Here is a 16,746-nt window from a genome sequence, read left to right as displayed (position 1 = left end):
TTCCCATGCAGAAGTTACAAGGATTTTTGCATAGAGTTGTACATTTCATAGAATCACACTGCTGTGCTTTCTTGGCCACAAGAGCATAGTGCTGATTCATGGTCACCCTGCTCTCCCTTTCCCCTACGCTGCTCTCCAGCAGGTCAGTCCCCAACCTATACTGGCACCTGGGGTTGTTCTTGCCCAGATACAAGTCTCTATGCTTGCCCTTGCTGTATTTCATCTAATCTCTCCTGCCCAACTCTCCAGCATGTCTAGGTCTCGCTGGGTGGCAGCACAGCCTTCCAGCGTGTCAGCCACTTCTCCCAGTTTGGTGTCATCAGCAAGCTTGCTAACAGTGCACTCTGCTCCCTCATCCAAATCACTGATGAATATATTGAATAGTACTGGTCCCAGTACCAACCCTTGAGGAACTCCACTAGGTACAAGTCTCCAGCTGGACTCACTCTGTCCCACTGACCACAACTCTCTGGCTTCTTTCCTTCAGATGGTTCACAGTCCCCTCACTACTCAGTCATCCAGACCACACTTCCTCAGTTTAGCTGTGACGATGCTGTGGGAGACGGTGTCAAATGCTCTACTAAAATCTAGATAGACCACATCCACTGCTTTACCATCATCTATCCACCTGGTTACATCTTCATAAGAAGCTATCAAGTTGGTCAAGCATGACTTCCCCTTGGTGAAGCCATGTTGACTGCCCCTAATGACCCTCTTAGCCTTGATATGCCCAGAGGCCGTGCCAAGGATAAGTTTTTCCATCACCTTTCCAGGGATGGAGGTGAGGCTGATCAGTCCATAGTATCTCGTTCCCCACAGCTGACCAAAGATAACGGAGAGCGGCCTAGCAATGACTTCTGCCAGCTCCCTCAGCACCCACAGGTGCATCGCATCAGGACCCATGGATTTAGGGATGTCTAGGTTGTTTAATTGCTCCTTAACCCAGTCCTCATCAACTGAGGCAAACAACTCCTTGATCCTGACTTCCTCTGGGGCCTCAAGGGTACAGGGCTCCTCAGGACAGCCTCCAGCAGTACAGACAGAGACAGAGAAGGCACTCAGTAACACTGTCTTCTCTGTATCTTCTGTCACTCGGGCAGTCGTGCGTGCATCTGCACGCACGCACATGTACACACCTGTTCGTGTGAGTGCATGCGCCCAGTGGCAGCAAGGCTCAGGCTTGCTCCCAGCTGCCCAGGGCCATGCAGCCCCTTAATGCCAACATCTACGCCATCCAGATACAGGCTGCCAGACTTTTGGAAAGAAATCCTGCTTCAACTCGCTTTGAAAATGGTTCCCCGCAGTCAAGCTGTAATCCCTCTTGAAACCTCTTCATGTTCTCAGCTCACCACCTTGAGCTCTGCCTTTCCACCAGTGATGAGGAAGGGCCTGCACTGCTGTGTTTGTAACAATCTGCACCAGCGGAGCTGACCTATTGTTGCTGTTGCCACTGCCCACAGCCTCACTGTGCTCACATCCACTGCTTGGTCTTCTCCAATGCTGCGTGTGTGTCCATGAATGTCAGTGGGTGACATTGTATCCACATGGAGGAGTTCAGTGACACACCTCTGCTTCATGTGCACTTCCACGTCAGACCCACTGTGCCAGACTGCCCCTCTGCTGCCATCTGTCACACGGCAGTAAACACGTCATGGAACACTGGTGGGAAGGTTCGACCCCTACATCACCTAGCACACCACCAACGTCCGCCTCTGACGTCATGGGCCAACACCATACAATGAGAGGCATTACTTTCAGAGCAGCCCTCAGAAAATGCATCAGATAATACTAAGAAGTAACAAAACTTATTTTATTTTATTTTTTCTACTGTTTAATGAAGAGAACAGACTTAGACTGCAGCTCTCCATGTTCCATTTGAAAATTGACCAGTAATGTATTTATGTCAACGGAAAATGGAGCCACAAAGAAACAAAAGAAGTGGATGAATTTTGGGCAGTCTTGAAACCTATGCTCTAATTCCTGTGTCAAAACTGAAAAGAGCACAGCTGCGCAGTTTTTTGCGCTAGGGGCTGACCTGCAGGAGAGGAGCTCTGCAGAGAAGGACCTGGGTGTCCCGGTGGACAGCAGTGTGGCCGTGAGCCTGCAGTGTGCCCTTGCGGCCAAGAAGGCCAATGGTATCCCGGGGCAACGTTAAAAGAGTGCGGCCAGCAGCTTGAGGGGGTGATCCAAGACACTCTTCTGCTCAACCTCCTGTAGGGAACTGCTTTTAGCAGGGGGGTTGGTCTCAATGATGTCCAGAGGTCTCTTCCAACCTCTATAGTTCTGAGATTGTATGAGAAAGAAACCACCAGAACCACGTGCTAATTGCATGGGATGGATTTAGCAGAGGCAATCCCTTTTCCACGGCAAAAGGAAGGTCTTAGCAGCAGTAATAGGCCGACAGGTGCTGTGATACCAGCAGAGAACCAGTGAGCAATGCTTGCGGCCTGTGAGTGCTGGAGGCCTCCCTGTACCAGGACGAGCAGCCCCACAGCTTTTGCCATGATCCAAATAGACCTTCACAGTAATGCCAGAGGGGAACAGCAGCAGGGGACAACCTCACCACGATACATCACTTGTTCATCATCCCCCTCACAGTGGAGCTCAATGCATTCTAGCAGCTTCTCACATACAGAGCAAGTCCACCACCTCCCCTTGTCTTGCCATCCACAACAGCATGCCACTTGTGTGAGCTGTCCCACCATGCCTCTGTGATTGCAATGAGATCACATCCCTGTAAGCACGCACGGATCTCTAGTTCTTTTTGTTTATTCCCCATGTGGTGTGCATTGCTATACAGGCACTGTAGGGAAGAAGAGGGGTGCAGGTATCTCTAGAGGGATGCAGGAAGGTTTAAGCCGGGCTCTTGGCAATGTTATTTTCTCTGAAGAGTCCTCAGCAAGATCACAAAAACATGCTGTGTTCTGGGGCCAGCAAGGTTGCCCAGCATGCAGTCTGGTCCCCAGCCCAGGGCACGTCATTCTCGGTGAGGTGACACTCCTCGGTGTGATGTCACAGTTGTTGCCACCTACACCCCTGTGGCAGGCGGTGGGAGCGGTGGCCCAGTCTCTTGTGAGAGGCGCAGGAAGAGGACCCAGAGAGAGCATTGTGTCTATCTGGAGATATCCTGCTGTGATGGAGCGGCTGAGAGCCCTTCGAGGTGAGGTCCCTCCACCTCTCTGGACACCGTGATGCTGCCCGAGCACGTGTGTGCCACCAATGCCTGTTTAGGGCATGCCATTAGCACTGTCCTTGCCCTGCCGAGTGCAGCCTGCCCACCATGGTTCCCCCAGTATCCCAGCAAGGGGAAGGCTCTCTCCCCTCTCCCTGCCGACCACACATGTGCCGGCACAGCCCACCCCACGCTGTGGGGCTGGGTTCCTGCCAGAGCTGGCCGGATGCCTCAGCCCTGGCTCCAAGCAACACCAGTGGCAGCTGCTCTGCTCCTTCCTTCCAGGTCTCTTTGCCTGTGTGGGCTGCGTGCCCAGACGTACGCGTCGCAGGGCCAGAGGCAGGGTGGCAAGCCCTGTCCCCCCTGTGCCGTGACTTTGCTGCTGCAGCGCCTGCAAGACCAGGAGGTGAGATGGGGACATCCAACCATCAGCCCTTGCCCTGCCCCAGTGCCATGGCCCTGTGGGTGCCAGGCCCTGGCAGCACACTGGCACAGCAATGGGTGGCAGCGGGCGGCTCCCCGGGAACAAGAGCAAAGCAAAAGGTGACTGATCCCTGTCCCCAGGGTGACCGAGCGCAGGCGTACTGCGAGCTGGAGCACGTCCTGTGCGAAGGTGACAGCCGCCCGCCGTGCGGAGTGGTGAACCGGCTGCTGGCTGAGGTGTCCCAGGACCTGACAGCAGCCCAGGTGAGGGGTCGCTCCCAAAGGCAAAGGGAGCTGCCTGCCCTTGATGGTGTTCTGCTGGCGGACAGCAGTGGCTTAGCCCTTCCAAGGGAAGGCCTCAGGCAGTCTCCTGTGCCGCGTGTCACCAGTGGCTCTTTTTCAGGGCGTGCCAGACAGCGTGCGGATGGCTGCCAGCAATGCCCTGGTGGCTCTGGCCCGGACACACTTCACCTTGGTGATGGCCGAGCTTCAGGGCCACCTGAAGGCCATGGGGGAGATGTCCAAGGAGTTTGTGCTCATCACCCTGAGCAAGCTGTTCAGCAGCTACGGTAGAGTGCCCTCAGCCTCCTGAAGGGGTCTCGCCCCTCTATGCGTGATCTGCGTTGAGCTGGGGATGCAGGGCTGCAGCCCCTCCTCCCTCGCTGCCGGGGCTCTGACCACGGCCTTCTCCTTCCCTTCTGCAGCTCCACAGTGCATCTCCTTTGTTTGGCTGACGCTGGCCGGCCTGCGCAGTGTGGTGGGCTGGGTGAGAAGCGGCCGGACCCTGCGCATCGCTTGTGCTGGTGAGTGCCGGCCCAGAGCAGGGGGGCTTGGGGCAGCCCCTGCACCTCGCTCTGCTGCAGACTCTCACAGGCTCCCTTTTCTCTCAATCTCTCGTCCTTTTTTTTTTTTTTTTTTTTAATTTTATTTTTTAATGGACTGTTCATTTATTGTTTTGTTTTGTTTTGTTTTGTTTTTCAGTTGTGAAACAATGGCTTGAAGGAGTCAAGGCTCACTTGTGCTCTGGAAAGCAATGTCCCTGGCCTGCCACGGAGATGGAGCAGATCTACAAGAATCTTTCCCAGCTCTTCTGCTCTGTGCTGAGGAACTGGCAGGACTGCAAAGGAGGAAAAGGTGAGCACTGCTGCATTCCCAGCCCGGGATGGCAGCGGGGACATCGGTGTCGGCAGCTCTGTCTGTGCCCAGCGGGCTGAGAGCAGAAGGGTGATGAGAGGGAGTGGGCTGGCTCTGCAAAGGGCCCCAAACTGGCTTTGTGCTTGGGGCTGGATCTCCCTGCCAGGAAGCAGCCGCATGTCACAGCACTGTGGCAGGGATAGCTGGGGATGAAGGTGCGGGGAAAAGCTCCTCGCCCTCCAGAGAGAGCCCATCTCCTACTGGGCACAGGGGTACGGGAACGAGGAAGGGAAAGAGAAAGAGAAAGCCCTCCTGTAGGAAGGGCAGACCGCAGACCTTCAGTCTTTGATGCTGGGCCTCTGCCACCCCTCTCCAGGACAAACAGGCCGTCCTCGGGGCTGTGGCTGCCATGATGGCTGTCCTCCTTCAAGAGGAGCTGTGGCGAGAGCACGTCTGGGAGCAGCTTCTCCGGCTCGTGCACCCGTGTCAGGAGGTCCAAGACACCTGCAGGGTGACCAAGGTGAGATGTTTTGCAGGGCTCAGTGTGGATGTGGGTCTCGCGCAAGTGCCACGAGGGGTCAGTGGGACGCAGGGAGGAGGCCAGGAGCCCTTGGAGAAAGAAGGAATAGGTGTCCAAGGGAGGTCTGAGGCTTCCTGAGCTCTTCAGTCAAGGAAGGAACAACCCGGACAGGAGCCAGACGGGAGCCAGGAGTCACCGGGGCCCACCTCCTGGGGCTGGGAGGCTTCACCACCACCACACTGTGGGGCTCTGGTGCCTCAGGAGCTCTGTGCTAACAACCAGGGGGACCACGTCCAGTTGCATCTGATGGGGGAGAAGAGGGCTGCTGGGTGGGAAATGTCTGCAACCAATGCCCAAGCAGGGCTCGGTTGAGAGCGAGGGGCTCTCTTGGTGCTGCTGGGAGGCGGGGACAAACCAGAACGCCTGTGCGGGAGCTCTCCCAGCGGACAAACCATTGGGAATCGGTATCTCTGCTCCCAGGTGGCTAGATGTGGCTTCAGCCCTTTCTTCCTCTCCTGGTCTCTTGCAGAGCCTCAATATCTTCCTGGAGGCCTTAGAGGGAGTTCAATCGGTCATCCCTAAGGACAAGTTTCTGGCCATCACCAGTGCCGTGTTCTACCAGGTAAGGGGAGCCTATCCTTGCGCCCAAAGCAGTTTCCCTCTTGGCTACGTCCCGGGAGGACTCAAAGCTCCGAGCCTCTGACAGCTGCTCAGCCTTAGCTCCTGCATGCCCGTGGCTGCTCCAGAGCCGTGTGCGTGCCCCCACGGATGCTGTGGGGCAGGCTGTGTTTTGTCTGCATGTCCTCTTACTGAGAGTGCCAAGGGAGATGAGAGCTGGCAGCAAAGTTTCTTTTCCATCCTCAGCACTGATGCAATTTTCTCTAAATGGACCTTGTTCCCACAGCTCTCTGATGACACCAAGGAGCACAGCGAGGCTGACAGAGCAGAGCTGACCCACTGCATCCTGCTGCAGGGTAAGGAGAGGAGCTTGGCGATGCTCGGCGGTGCCCTGGCCAAACCTCTCTCACAAACCTCTGGAATGGGTGCGAGTTTCTTGCTAACACCGTGCGGGATTTCCTCCCCGCAGCCCGAATCTGCCCCGAGGAAACGGTCCTGTTTCTGCAGTCACAGCTGGGCAATGAGTGGGAGGCTGGATGCGTGGCAGCCCTGGGTCTGCTCGGTGCTCTGGCTCACTCTGATGGTCAGTACCACAGGTCGGGACTTCCAGGGATCCCTTTGCCATCTGGGTTGTGCCTCCACGCATGCTTCTGCGCATCTCTTGCAGAGCCCATGATGACAGAGAAGCTGCCCCAGGTTGTGGAGGCTGCGCAGTGTCTGTGCAGCGACCCCAGGGTGCAGGTGAGCTGACGTGGGAAAGGAAAGCGCTGTCGGGGTGGTGATGCTGCTGCCAACACAGGCAGGGCTGGGGTGCCCAGGGAGGTGCTGGGGCACTGACCACACGGTTGCGATGGCTCCTGTGGGGGAGAGCAGACAGAAGTGGAGCGGGCAGGTCCCTGTGCTGTGCAGTGGAAAGTGCACAGCCTGGTGCTAAGGCCTGGCCCTCACCTGAGGAGCCAAGGCTTCCTCTCTGCTCTTGTTGCCTCTGCTCATGCCCAAAGGGCTGCCCCAGTGAGCAGGTGGCTTCCCTTTGCCTTCTGAGCAGGAAAATCAAACCCACAATTGACTCCTGACAGGTGAGGAGGGCCATCTTGCACTTCATCAAGGATGTGCTCAGTGCTAACGCCCGGAGCTGCTCAGCCTGGGATGTGGTGGGGCACATCTTCAGTGAGTTCAGCCGCACCACGGGAAGAAGGGTAAGGACACTGGGCAGCATCTTCCTTTGGAAGACCCGTACTGCTCAGAGGCTGGCACAGAAGCACTGGTGGGGCCACACCTGAGCCTCCTGAGAGGCTCCTGAGAACTAAGAGTAACCAGCGTTCCAACAACACTGTTGTGCAGGCAGCTGGAGACCTTTCTGCCCAGGAAGCCCAGGAAGAAGGAGCTCTCCAAGAGCTGTGTATGGACATCCTGGGGTCGCTGGATGTCTCTGTGAGCGGGATGACCAAAGTAAGTCACAATCTGCCCTGCTGCCGCTCCTTGCCTTCACACCACGTGTTCCTCATCCCATTCCAACACCCCCGGTCTCTGCTCCAACATGCTCTAAAACACACAAGACTCAGGGAAATTCACAGAGTCCTCTTCATCTCTGAGCGGAGGCAGGAATGCTGACACAATGCTCAACCGCCTCGTTCCCTACAGCTCCTGTGGCCACGGCTGCTGCTGTACGTGGTGCCAGCCCAGTACACCGGCATGCTGATCCCAGTCTCCCGCTGTGTCCAAGTGCTGGCTGAGAGAGGGGACCTGATGGTGCGGGAGGTGGAAGAACTGGATCCCCATTTCCTCAGCTCCATGTTTCAAGGTAGGAGCAGAAACTCCCCCAGTGAGCTCTGTTGACCCGTGACAGCACCCAGAATGGACAGCGGAGGTGCACGTGGGGGAGCACAGCGTGTCTTGGCGTCTCACTCAGCACTTCATTCTCCCCACAGGCCCACTGCTGACTCCCCAGGACACTGCTGGCACGCCTGCTTGGTGAGTAGATGCTCCAGAGGCCGGTGCCGTGAGCCCCGAGGAGGAAGCAGCATGGCCGAGCACGGCAGCGCCTGCCTCACCCATGGGGATGCCATTCTCTTCCCGGGCTTGCAGCACCATGGGCAAAGTTGCTGGCTGCTCCTTGACTGCCAGGGCAGAGCCAAGCTGCTTCCCTCCTGGGAGAAGCTGCTGCTCTTGCTGCAGAAGTGACCCCGCTTCTCCTTGCTCTCACTCAGGTGGTGGCAGGGAGCCCTTTTGCAGGCAGCGAACTCCAAGCCGCTGCCTTGCTGCTGATGCAAAACCTCCACAGCAGGATCCACAGAGCTGTGGGGGCCATGTGGGCCGCTGAGATCCCCCTGCTGCTGCAGTGCCTCCAAGGTAAAGTGCTGGCGGGGAGGGAGAGGTGGAGGCAGGGAAGGGGGGGGAGTGAAAATGGAGCTCTGCAGCGTGGCAGAGGGGAAGCATTGCCTGCAGCCCAGTACTTGCTCTGCTGCTGTTCCCATTCCAGGGAGACAGCACTGAGGCCCGGGGACCTTTCCCCCCAGGGATCTGCCCATTCCAGGGCACGGATGGGCCCTTCGTGTCCCCTCAGACAGCAGTCTTGGAGCAGTTCCGTGTTCCTGCTGGGACAGTGTTTGTGGCGGAGGGACAGGTCGACACACATTGTGTAGGGTGTGCGGGTCCCAATTTGGCAGTGCCGAGTGCCCAGGCAAACCAGGTTTGCAGCAGCTCTTCCTCTGTGGCTTGATCCCAAGCAAGGGTCTTTTGCTCCTTGTTGCTGTGCAGGGAAAGATGAGAGCTTCCCGGACTCTGCAGAGTGGGAGCAGCGCCTACTGAAGGTACAGCATTTCCGGAAGGCACGGTGCAGAGAAGTGTCTGCCTGTCTCAAGGAGCCCCGTTCCCATACAAGACAGGAACAGCCTCTCAAATGCTGCTGTGGAGCGGCCGCACGCCTCTGTGCTGCTGCCTCTTCCTCTTTGTCCCAAGCCCAAGGGGGGGTCCCAGGAGAAGAGCAGCAGGCGGCTATAAGGGAGGGAATGCTGGGTGGAGCCGGGAGAGGGTCTGCTCTTCCAGGCACCCCTCCCCAGAAGACTGCGGCAATGTGGGAAGAGGCAAAGGGCGAGGAACCATTGGCTTCTCCTGTTCTCCAACAGTTCCTGAGGGCGTCATTGGATACTATGGAGGATGAGGCCTGGACCAAGGGCCTGAGCTGCAAGTTGAGCCAGTGGCTGAGCAAGTCTCCCAGCAGCTCTGGAGAAAAGGTGGGTTCCTCCCAGGCTCTACCCAGCGGTGCAGTCGCAGGTGCCCAACCGGGGCTGGGGCTGCAGGTGGTGCTCTGCTCACGCGGGCTGCTCACGCTGCTTCCCTGGCCCGTGCCCCCCAGAGGGCCTCTCCCTGCAAACTGCCTGGGGGTGGCTAAAGCTCGGCCCTGCACCTGCTCTCAGCGTCTCTCAGGGAGCGTGGGTCCTTCCCACCTGGCCCTCTCCCAGCAGGTCAGGCTGCTGCCACATCTCAGCTTCTTCCTTCCCTTCCCATCCCTTCTCTTCCCTTCCCATGCAGTCTTTCCTGTACAAGGCTCTGGGGACAGTGCTGGGAGCTTGCAAGGAAGTCCTCCACATCCAAGAGAAGCTCCTGCAACACCTGGAGGAAGCAAACGCAGAGAAGCCATCTGAGGCCCAGGTGAGGTCTCCTCCCAGCCAGCTTCTGCCAGCATCCCCGGTCTGTCCCTTGGGCAGAGGGCTTCTCCTGGCCCTGCTCCGAGCCTTTCGATCTCCTCACTGCTGCACTGTTTCCCTCAGGCGAGGACCAGCCCAGCCACTGTGGCTGGCCGTACCAGTAGGTTCAGGCCTGCGCCAACTGCCCCTTGTTCTTTTGTGCAGGGAATGATCTCTCTTCTCAGCCATGCTGCTGAGAGCAACTTTCACACAGTCCTGGACACACTCACCATGTTTGCGTCCAGGCTGTGCAAAGGCCAGAATAGGAGGATTCCCAGACGCAAGAAGGTGAAGCTTAATGCATTTCCATCTTGGCTTTCTTCTGCCTTATTTTCACTTGGGAGCCCAGGTGCAATCGTGGGGCACCGGGGGCTGCTGAGCGAGTGTCTCAAGGCATTTCTCCCCACACAGATGGAGCTGGACAGCAGAAGAGCTCACGCCACACGCAGCGCTCTCATCCTCGCCCACGGCAGCTTGGCACTGCGTGCCTCCAAGGAACAGCTGCTGGCCCGCCTGGAGGGAGACATCGTGGGCAACATCCTGCTGCTCTACAGCTGCAGCTGCCGGGTGAGAGCTCGTAGCGTGCCGGGGTGTCTGAGCACCCAGCTGCAGCCCCTCCACGTGGGGGGATGCTGAGATGGGCCTTCTCTTTCCAAAGGTCCCTTCGGGGACTGGTTTGTGCTCAGATGAAGATGCAAGCCCTTCCCTTAGCATTGCCCCCACGTGTTCCCCTTGCAGCCCCTTGGCCCTTCCCGCAGTTGAAAGAATGTTCTTCTCTCTTGGGCCTCAGGACCTGCAGAACACGCTTGCGCTGCTGCAGAGCATCACCGACTTCAGCTCTGCCTTCCAAGCTGTGGATGACTCTGCCTGCTTTAACCCCTCCTTGAAGAGCAAGCTGCTGGAGATCCTGACGGTGAGTGCCTAGAGCCAGGGCTGTCTGCAGCGGAGTTTTGGGCTGTGCTACGAGGCTCAATTCCCCGGAGCCATACAGGTCTCCCTCAGCCACACGTCTCCAGCTGGTGGGGACCTTGTGTGCTGGCAGGCAGCGGCTGGGCAGCAGGCGAGGTCCACCAACTGTGCATCTGCTGCATCCTGCTCTGCCTCTGTGGGAAATGCGCGAGTGATGGGGCTGGTGTGTGGCAGTTGTGTCTGCCTATGGGTCTGGCGGAAGAACTCTCGCTTTGCCCCTTGCCCGCTTTGACAGTGTCTCTCTGGGACTTGCAGGACTTGCTGAAGAAATATTACTTGGGCACCCCTGTATCCCCAGTGCCCCTCAAGGTGGTTCTGGCCCTGGAGCAGTTGAGGTAAGGGTGGGAGCCTCTGGGGTTGCAAGGCAGGATGGTGGATTCCCTTCTGGGTAGCTCCCAAAGGCCTGGAGGGGGCAGGGGGTGGGGAGTCACTGCTGCAGGAGAGATGGCTGGGCTGCTGTGCCCAGCGAAGCTGAGGTTCTGGGAGGGAGAAAGGCCCTGGTGCTCCTGTCCCCTGGCAGGGAAGAGAAGGGAGACCTGGGGTCTCCTTCCCTTCAGAGCGGGAAGTGGTTCACTGATGCCGGGGAGGAGGTGGGTGATGCTGGAACTGAAGACAGTGCTCAGCAGCTCAGGCTGGGGATGTGGCTTTGGCAGCTGTCCATTAGAAGAAACTCTGATGTTGTCTGAACCAGCCTGGAGAGCACTGCTAAAGGCCCTTTCTGCTTTCTCTTCCTTTTTTCTGTCCTGTCAGCAAGCTGAAGCCCTCCGTAGGAACCAAGGACATGTGTGACATGTTGATTCTGTGCTGCAAGAGTATTGTGACACACCCTTCAGCGGAGATGATGCTGAAGATCAGGAAGTCACAGCAAGCAGCTCAGTACCTGCAGGTAACCTGCCGTGACTTTCACAGCCACCTCTCGGTTGGAGCCCTTCCTCAGCACACACAACCTGTGCTCTGGCAGCAGCCGTGATGCCACAGCTCAATCCCCTCTTCTGCTTTCAGCTTCTGCAAACATCACTGAAAGCTCTGGGCCGGCTCATGGTGGTCCTGCTCGAGACAGAGACCACCAGTGGCTTCTTCCAGAACATAGTCCATGTGAGTACATGTGGGGCAAGGGAGAAAGCATGGTGCCTGTTGATAGCGGAGACAGAGATCTGGGGACTGAGAGGACGATGAGAGGGGATCTCTTGCTGACGTGCCAGCTCAGTGCGAGCTCAGAAATGGGCAGAGAAATGGGCCCTGCAGGGGGAAAGGCAGGAGCCAGCCCCTGGCAGGCCATAGCCAAGGAAAAGCTCCTGGGTTAGGAGGCAGCAGTGTCTGCAGAGAGCGGGGGCAGCAGTGCCTGGTGCTCAGCGAGGTGGGGGGCTGCGTGGAGCCACAGGGCAGGACCTGAGAGAAAGTGCTGGGAAATGATGGACTGGGAGAGGGCTGGCATGAAGGGAAAGAAAAGATGTCCGCAGTGAGACAGATGCTCTGCGCCATGTCTTGCAGAGATCAATGACATCAGACAACATGTGGGAGCGCAAGAGGGCCCTGCAGACCTTCTCCCAGCTGCTGGCTGCTTGTGAAGAGCATGGAGTGAGTAAAGAGCCCCACCACATGCCCCTGCTCCCTCCCCGGTGCCCCTGAGCTGGCAGGCGAGCTCCACTCAGCTGTGCATGCTGTGACACCCACCCCAGTGGGGAAGGCACAGGCGGGAGAAGCTAGGGAGAGCTGGGGCTGCCTACAGCTTTTTTCCTGCCTCTCATCCCTGCAGAGAGGAGGTGCCTGCAAGCACTTTGGCTCCTTGGTGGGATTGCTGGTGCCCCTGATGTGTGACCCCATGCCCACATCCCGCCAGTTGGCCGTCACCTGTCTGAGCTCCCTTCTCCAAATCCAAGGTGAGTAGAGCAGGCGTGCGCCAGCCCTCTGCTCTCCTCCGCAGCACTACCAGAACCCCACGGGCTGGGCCCGGTTTACAGGAGGGAGAGGCACCATGCGCAGCTCTCTTCTTCTCTCCACCCTGTCCTCTGTCTCTCCCCTGTTTCTGAGCAGGGGAGAGCACTTCCGTTTCCAGAAGCATGACTTCCCTTTTCTCCCTGTGCTCCTTCCAGCCAAGGCGACCAACAGAGTCATCCAGACAGGAGACATCGGGAGCCTGTGTGAGGGGCTGAATGACTGCAGCACCGTCTGTCAGCTCCAGACCTCTTCCAAAATCGCGCGGGTAAGTGGACTCAAAAAGGGGTGGTGCGATCTCAGTGCACAGGCTTTTGCACGTCCCTCTGCTCCCCCCAGCCTCTCACACCATTTCCAGAATGAGCTGTCACCCTGAGATCACTTTCTCAGCAAGTAGCAGGAGGCACTGAGCTATTGTCTGGCCCTAAGGCACCCAAAGCAAGGAGCTGATTCTATGACGAGTGTGTGTGTGTGTGTGCGTGTGTGTGTGTGCGTGTGGCTGTGGCTGCTGGGAGGTAGGCTTTGCATGTAAGCAAACACCATGGGTGGAGAAGCTGAGAAGGCTCAACCACCTTATGTATACATAGCACAGTAAAGACAGCAGGAGCGTTGTGATTGCCACCTGAATGACTGGCAAGCTGCTGAACTAAGACTCAAGAGTGCTTTATGTTTTGAAGAGCTGCTGCAGAGCAGTGATGGGATCTCTCCTGCTTCTCATTTCTCTGCAGATTGTGTGCAGAAGTTTCTCCCTGGAACACACCATAGATTTCATGATGGCCATCAAGGACACCTTCCGGAAGGCCAAAGGAATGCGTGTGCGTGCTGCTGGCAAGTGGATGATCACCTTTCTGCAGATGTATGGAAAGGACATCTGTCGGGATGTAAGAGACTTTCTTCCACGTGCCTGGGACTTTTGTTGGCTGTTGCACTACACCTTGTGCCGTTTGCCCCTTGTGCTAAAGAAGCACAGCCTGAGCGCAGAGCCAGGGCTTGAACAGGGTGGTTGGTGTGAAATTTAGGCCTAGGCCTTGGCGGCATGTCAAGGAAGCAGGCACTGTTCATGTGCTGAATGTCCATGATTAGGTCCTGCAGAGTCAAGGATGCAGCCAGTCATTCTTTCTCCCCTTCTTCTTTCAGCTTGATCTTTCACCGATCATCTACATCCTGCGCAGCTGCATATCGTCCATGAAGCACAGCACGTTCATGCCATTCCTGTGCCAGGCGGTGGCCATCCTCACCCGCTGTCACGCAAACATCACAATTGACAGCTTCTTCCACCAGCTGTGAGCCCTCAGACAGGTATTGGCCTTTGCTGTTGTTGCGGTCCCAGCTGTAGCTTGCCTCTGCCAGAGGGATCCTGGGAGGAAGCAGCAAGGTGAAAATTACTCAGTCATGACTTGAGAAACCCTTTTTCTAGCGAACATGGAGGAGAATAAGAGAGTTTTCTCTTCAGTGGTGCAGCAGGGAGAAGAAAAAGAGAAGAGAAGAGAAGAGAAGAGAAGAGAAGAAGAGAGAAAGAGAAGAGAAGAGGAAGAGAAGAGAAGAGAAGAGAAGAGAAGAGAAGAAGAAGAGAAGAGAAGAGAAGAGAAGAGAAGAGAAGAGAAGAGAAGAGAAGAGAAGAGGAAGAGAAGAGAAGAGAAGAGAAGAGAAGAGAAGAGAAGAGAGAAAGGAGGGAAAAGGAAAGAAGAATGAGAGGGAGATGGAGATGGAGAGGGAGAGGGAGAGGGGAGAGGAGAGGGGGGAGGGAGATGGAGGCGGAGAAGAGGGGAGAGGAGGGGAGGAGAGGGCAGAGGGAGAGGGAGAGTGGGAGGGGAGAGGAGAGGGGGAGGGAGAGGGAATGGGAGAGGGAGGGAGAGGGGAGAGAGAGAGGGAGAGGGAGAGGGAGAGAAGAGGGAGATGGAGAAGAAGGAGAGGGAGAGGGAAGAGGGAGATGGAGATGGAGATGGAGAGGGAGACGAGGGGAGAGGAAGAGGGAGAGGGGAGAGGAGGAGCGAGAGGGAGAAGAGGGAGATGAGGGGAGAGGAGAGGAGAGGAGAGGAGAGGAGAGGAGAGGAGAGGAGAGGAGAGGAGAGGAGAGGAGAGGAGAGGAGAGGAGAGGAGAGGAGAGGAGAGGAGAGGAGAGGAGAGGAGAGGAGAGGAGAGGAGAGGAGAGGAGAGGAGAGGAGAGGAGAGGAGAGAGGAGAGGAGAGGAGAGGAGAGGAGAGGAGAGGAGAGGAGAGGAGAGGAGAGGAGAGGAGAGGAGAGGAGAGGAGAGGAGAGAAGAGAAGAGAAGAGAAGAGAAGAGAAGAGAAGAGAAGAGAAGAGAAGAGAAGAGAAGAGAAGAGAAGAGGAAGAAGAGAAGAGAAGAGAAGAGAAGAGAAGAGAAGAGAAGAGAAGAGAAGAGAAGAGAAGAGAAGAGAAGAGAAGAGAAGAGAAGAGAAGAGAAGAGAAGAGAAGAGAAGAGAAGAGAAGAGAAGAGAAGAGAAGAGAAGGATAGATGAGCTAAAAAAATGTTTTGTTTATCTTGAAAAATTAAATGCCAGAATCCTGGCTAAGAAGTGAAAAGAGTATATATATATTTTTAACTCTTCATTGTAATAGCTGCTGTCTCCTCTCCGTACCAGTTACAGAATCACAGAATCACCAGACGTCAGGGTTTGGAAGGAACCTTGCAAGATCATCTAGTCCAATCCTCCCACTTTAGCAGGAATGCCTTGATTAGGTCACAAAGGAATGTGTCCAGGCAGGTTTTTGAATGTCTCCAGAGAAGGAGACCCCACAACCTCTCTGGGCAGCCCGTTCCAGTGTTGTTACCCTCACCATGAAGAAGGTTCTTCTCATATTTTTGTGGAACCTCCTATGTTCCAGCTTGCACCCGTTACCCCTTGTCCTATCACTGGATGTCTCTGAGAAGAGCCGGCCTCCATCCTTCTGATGCACACCCTTTGCAGTATTTATAAACGTTAATGAGGCCACCTCTCAGTCTTCTCCAAGCTAAAGAGACCCAGCTCCGTCAGCCTTTCCTTGTAAAGGAGATGCTCCAGTCCCTTCATCATCTTTGTGGCTCTGCGCTGGATTCTCTCAAGCAGTTCCCTGTCCTTGAACGGAGGGGCCCAGAACTGGACATAATACTGCAGATGCGGTCTCACCAGGGCAGAGTAGAGGGGGAGGAGGACCTCTTTCGACCTACTAACCACACCCCTTCTAACACACCCAGGATGCCATTGGCCTTCTTGCAGTGCTGGCTTATGGTCACCCTGCTGTCCACCAGGACCTCCAGGTCCCTTTTCCCTACGCTGCTCTCCAGCAGGTCAGTCCCCAACCTATACTGGCACCTGGGGTTGTTCTTGCCCAGATACAAGTCTCTATGCTTGCCCTTGCTGTATTTCATCTAATCTCTCCCTGCCCAACTCTCCAGCATGTCTAGGTCTCGCTGGGTGGCAGCACAGCCTTCCAGCGTGTCAGCCACTTCTCCCAGTGTTGTGTCATCAGCAAGCTTGCTAACAGCGCACTCTGCTCCCTCATCCAAATCATTGATGAATATATTGAATAGTACTGGTCCCACTACCAACCCTTGAGGAACTCCACTAGGTACAAGTCTCCAGCTGGACTCACTCTGTCCCACTGACCACAACTCTCTGGCTTCTTTCCTTCAGATGGTTCACAGTCCCCCTCACTACTCAGTCATCCAGACCACACTTCCTCAGTTTAGCTGCGACGATGCTGTGGGAGACGGTGTCAAATGCTCTACTAAAATCTAGATAGACCACATCCACTGCTTTACCATCATCTATCCACCTGGTTACATCTTCATAAAGAAGCTATCAAGTTGGTCAAGCATGACTTCCCCTTGGTGAAGCCATGTTGACTGCCCCTAATGACCCTCTTAGCCTTGATATGCCCAGAGGCCGTGCCAAGGATAAGTTTTTCCATCACCTTTCCAGGGATGGAGGTGAGGCTGATCAGTCCATAGTATCTCGTTCCCCACAGCTGACCAAAGATAACGGAGAGCGGCCTAGCAATGACTTCTGCCAGCTCCCTCAGCACCCACAGCTGCATCGCATCAGGACCCATGGATTTAGGGATGTCTAGGTTGTTTAATTGCTCCTTAACCCAGTCCTCAACAACTGAGGCAAACAACTCCTTGATCCTGACTTCCTCTGGGGCCTCAAGGGTACAGGGCTCCTCAGGACAGCCTCCAGCAGTACAGACAGAGACAGAGAAGGCACTCAGTAACACTGTCTTCTCTGTATCTTCTGTCACTCGGGCAGTCGTGCGTGCATCTGCACGCACGCACATGTACACACCTG

At 56.1% G+C, this 16,746-nt stretch overlaps 2 protein-coding genes across 4 annotated transcripts; both read left to right on the top strand.

Annotated features, from left to right (window-relative positions):
• Nucleotides 1–4,727: 4,727 nt before the first annotated feature.
• Nucleotides 4,728–7,842, top strand: LOC121107643 (maestro heat-like repeat-containing protein family member 2B). Its single transcript, XM_040653050.1, has 8 exons — nucleotides 4,728–5,249; nucleotides 5,779–5,871; nucleotides 6,154–6,223; nucleotides 6,337–6,608; nucleotides 6,944–7,063; nucleotides 7,209–7,316; nucleotides 7,509–7,668; nucleotides 7,796–7,842. The coding sequence occupies exons 1-8, from the start codon at nucleotides 5,139–5,141 to the stop codon at nucleotides 7,840–7,842; spliced, it is 981 nt and encodes a 326-aa protein (XP_040508984.1). The 5' UTR covers nucleotides 4,728–5,138.
• A 101-nt stretch (nucleotides 7,843–7,943) lies between these two features.
• Nucleotides 7,944–14,121, top strand: LOC101748457 (maestro heat-like repeat-containing protein family member 2B). 3 transcript variants are annotated; one of them, XM_040662488.2, is made up of 16 exons: nucleotides 7,945–8,216; nucleotides 8,625–8,677; nucleotides 8,993–9,100; nucleotides 9,399–9,518; nucleotides 9,719–9,841; nucleotides 9,965–10,120; nucleotides 10,344–10,466; nucleotides 10,778–10,857; nucleotides 11,273–11,408; nucleotides 11,525–11,617; nucleotides 12,014–12,100; nucleotides 12,279–12,402; nucleotides 12,616–12,725; nucleotides 13,186–13,338; nucleotides 13,595–13,756; nucleotides 13,911–13,964. In XM_040662488.2, exons 1-15 carry the CDS (start codon nucleotides 8,132–8,134, stop codon nucleotides 13,742–13,744), a joined length of 1,701 nt encoding a protein of 566 aa, XP_040518422.1. In that variant the 5' UTR covers nucleotides 7,945–8,131; the 3' UTR covers nucleotides 13,745–13,756; nucleotides 13,911–13,964. The 3 variants fall into 3 exon arrangements, with proteins under 3 accessions (XP_040518423.1, XP_040518422.1, XP_040518421.1); XM_040662487.2 differs by having other exon boundaries at nucleotides 13,595–14,121; XM_040662489.1 differs by lacking the exons at nucleotides 9,719–9,841; nucleotides 13,911–13,964 and having other exon boundaries at nucleotides 7,944–8,216; nucleotides 13,595–13,865.
• Nucleotides 14,122–16,746: the final 2,625 nt, after the last annotated feature.

This window comes from Gallus gallus, chromosome 1, assembly GCF_016699485.2.
Source record: "Gallus gallus isolate bGalGal1 chromosome 1, bGalGal1.mat.broiler.GRCg7b, whole genome shotgun sequence".
Classification (NCBI taxonomy): Eukaryota; Metazoa; Chordata; class Aves; order Galliformes; family Phasianidae; genus Gallus; species Gallus gallus.
Note: the sequence above shows the minus strand (reverse complement) of the source record. Positions and strands in the feature narration are given on the sequence as shown.

Coding starts and splice junctions, on each gene's coding strand:
- LOC121107643 (XM_040653050.1), top strand. CDS start 5,139: ATGATGGCTGTCCTCCTTCAAGAGGAGCTGTGGCGAGAGCACGTCTGG. Junction 5,872..6,153: donor CCAGTGCCGTGTTCTACCAG/GTAAGGGGAGCC, acceptor TTGTTCCCACAG/CTCTCTGATGACACCAAGGA. Junction 7,669..7,795: donor CCTCAGCTCCATGTTTCAAG/GTAGGAGCAGAA, acceptor TTCTCCCCACAG/GCCCACTGCTGACTCCCCAG.
- LOC101748457 (XM_040662487.2), top strand. CDS start 8,132: ATGCAAAACCTCCACAGCAGGATCCACAGAGCTGTGGGGGCCATGTGG. Junction 12,101..12,278: donor CTGCTTGTGAAGAGCATGGA/GTGAGTAAAGAG, acceptor TCATCCCTGCAG/AGAGGAGGTGCCTGCAAGCA. Junction 13,339..13,594: donor GAAAGGACATCTGTCGGGAT/GTAAGAGACTTT, acceptor TTCTTCTTTCAG/CTTGATCTTTCACCGATCAT.